The sequence below is a fragment of the Rhagoletis pomonella genome, unplaced genomic scaffold, assembly GCF_013731165.1.
Source record: "Rhagoletis pomonella isolate Grant_MI unplaced genomic scaffold, Rhpom_1.0 Rhpom_scaffold_18450, whole genome shotgun sequence".
NCBI lineage: Eukaryota > Metazoa > Arthropoda > Insecta > Diptera > Tephritidae > Rhagoletis > Rhagoletis pomonella.
In genome coordinates, this window is record NW_023476975.1 from 2,148 (window position 1) to 2,903 (window position 756).

General features: G+C 45.4%; 1 protein-coding gene across 1 annotated transcript; it reads left to right on the forward strand.

Annotated features, from left to right (window-relative positions):
- Positions 1-262: 262 nt before the first annotated feature.
- LOC118757480 (odorant receptor 42a-like) lies at positions 263-748 on the forward strand (the record flags this gene model as incomplete). Its single annotated transcript, XM_036492192.1, has 1 exon — positions 263-748. A coding segment is annotated over exon 1 (483 nt), but the record flags the coding sequence as incomplete, so codon positions are not given.
- Positions 749-756: the final 8 nt, after the last annotated feature.

Sequence of the window (756 nt, forward strand, 5' to 3'; positions counted from 1 at the left end):
AAAAGCAGCAACTAGCTTCATTAAGCACTACCAAGCCGGTGGTATCATTACAAGAAACTGAGGAGGCGGAATGTGGTAAGTGAAGATGAAAAAGCGCCAATGACTATGCGCTTCTAAAACCACTTGAACCTAAATCAAATATTTGTGTCCTGGGCACTTTGACAAGTTCTAACACTCAAATAACTTGCCGTTCTCATACTATTTAGCCGATCTGCCGGTGCATAGCCAGGACAGTACTAAATATCTCTTCAGTGCTGGATTCTATATGGGCGTCATAATGCCAACGCGCTATCGCTTCTTCTACGTTCTTTATTCGCTATTCGTCAACATGTTGGGTACAATTTATTTACCCATCGGTTTTACGCTCATCTTCTTCACTATTTCAGCAGAGGAGGTGAATATCGGCAATCTACTCACTTCGCTGCAAGTCACCTTCGACGTCTACGGCGGTTCTACCAAGCTCGTAATTATGGCCTTCATGTTGATAAAGCTGCGTGCCACATACGTGCTTACTCAGCGGCTGGACAAACGTTGTCGTGCCGCAGATGAAGTCACTGAACTGTACAAATTGGCGCGTTTCGGAAAAAAGGCTGTCATCTTTTTTTTCACCATCTTTCTCAGCTACTCGGCCAGCACGTTCCTCGGCTCCATTATTATGGGTCATCCGCCGTATGCGCTGTATTTCCCCTTTCTCAAGTGGCGTCGTTCGAAGCCCGAATTTCTCATCGCGTCAGTACTTGAATTCATCATGATGGA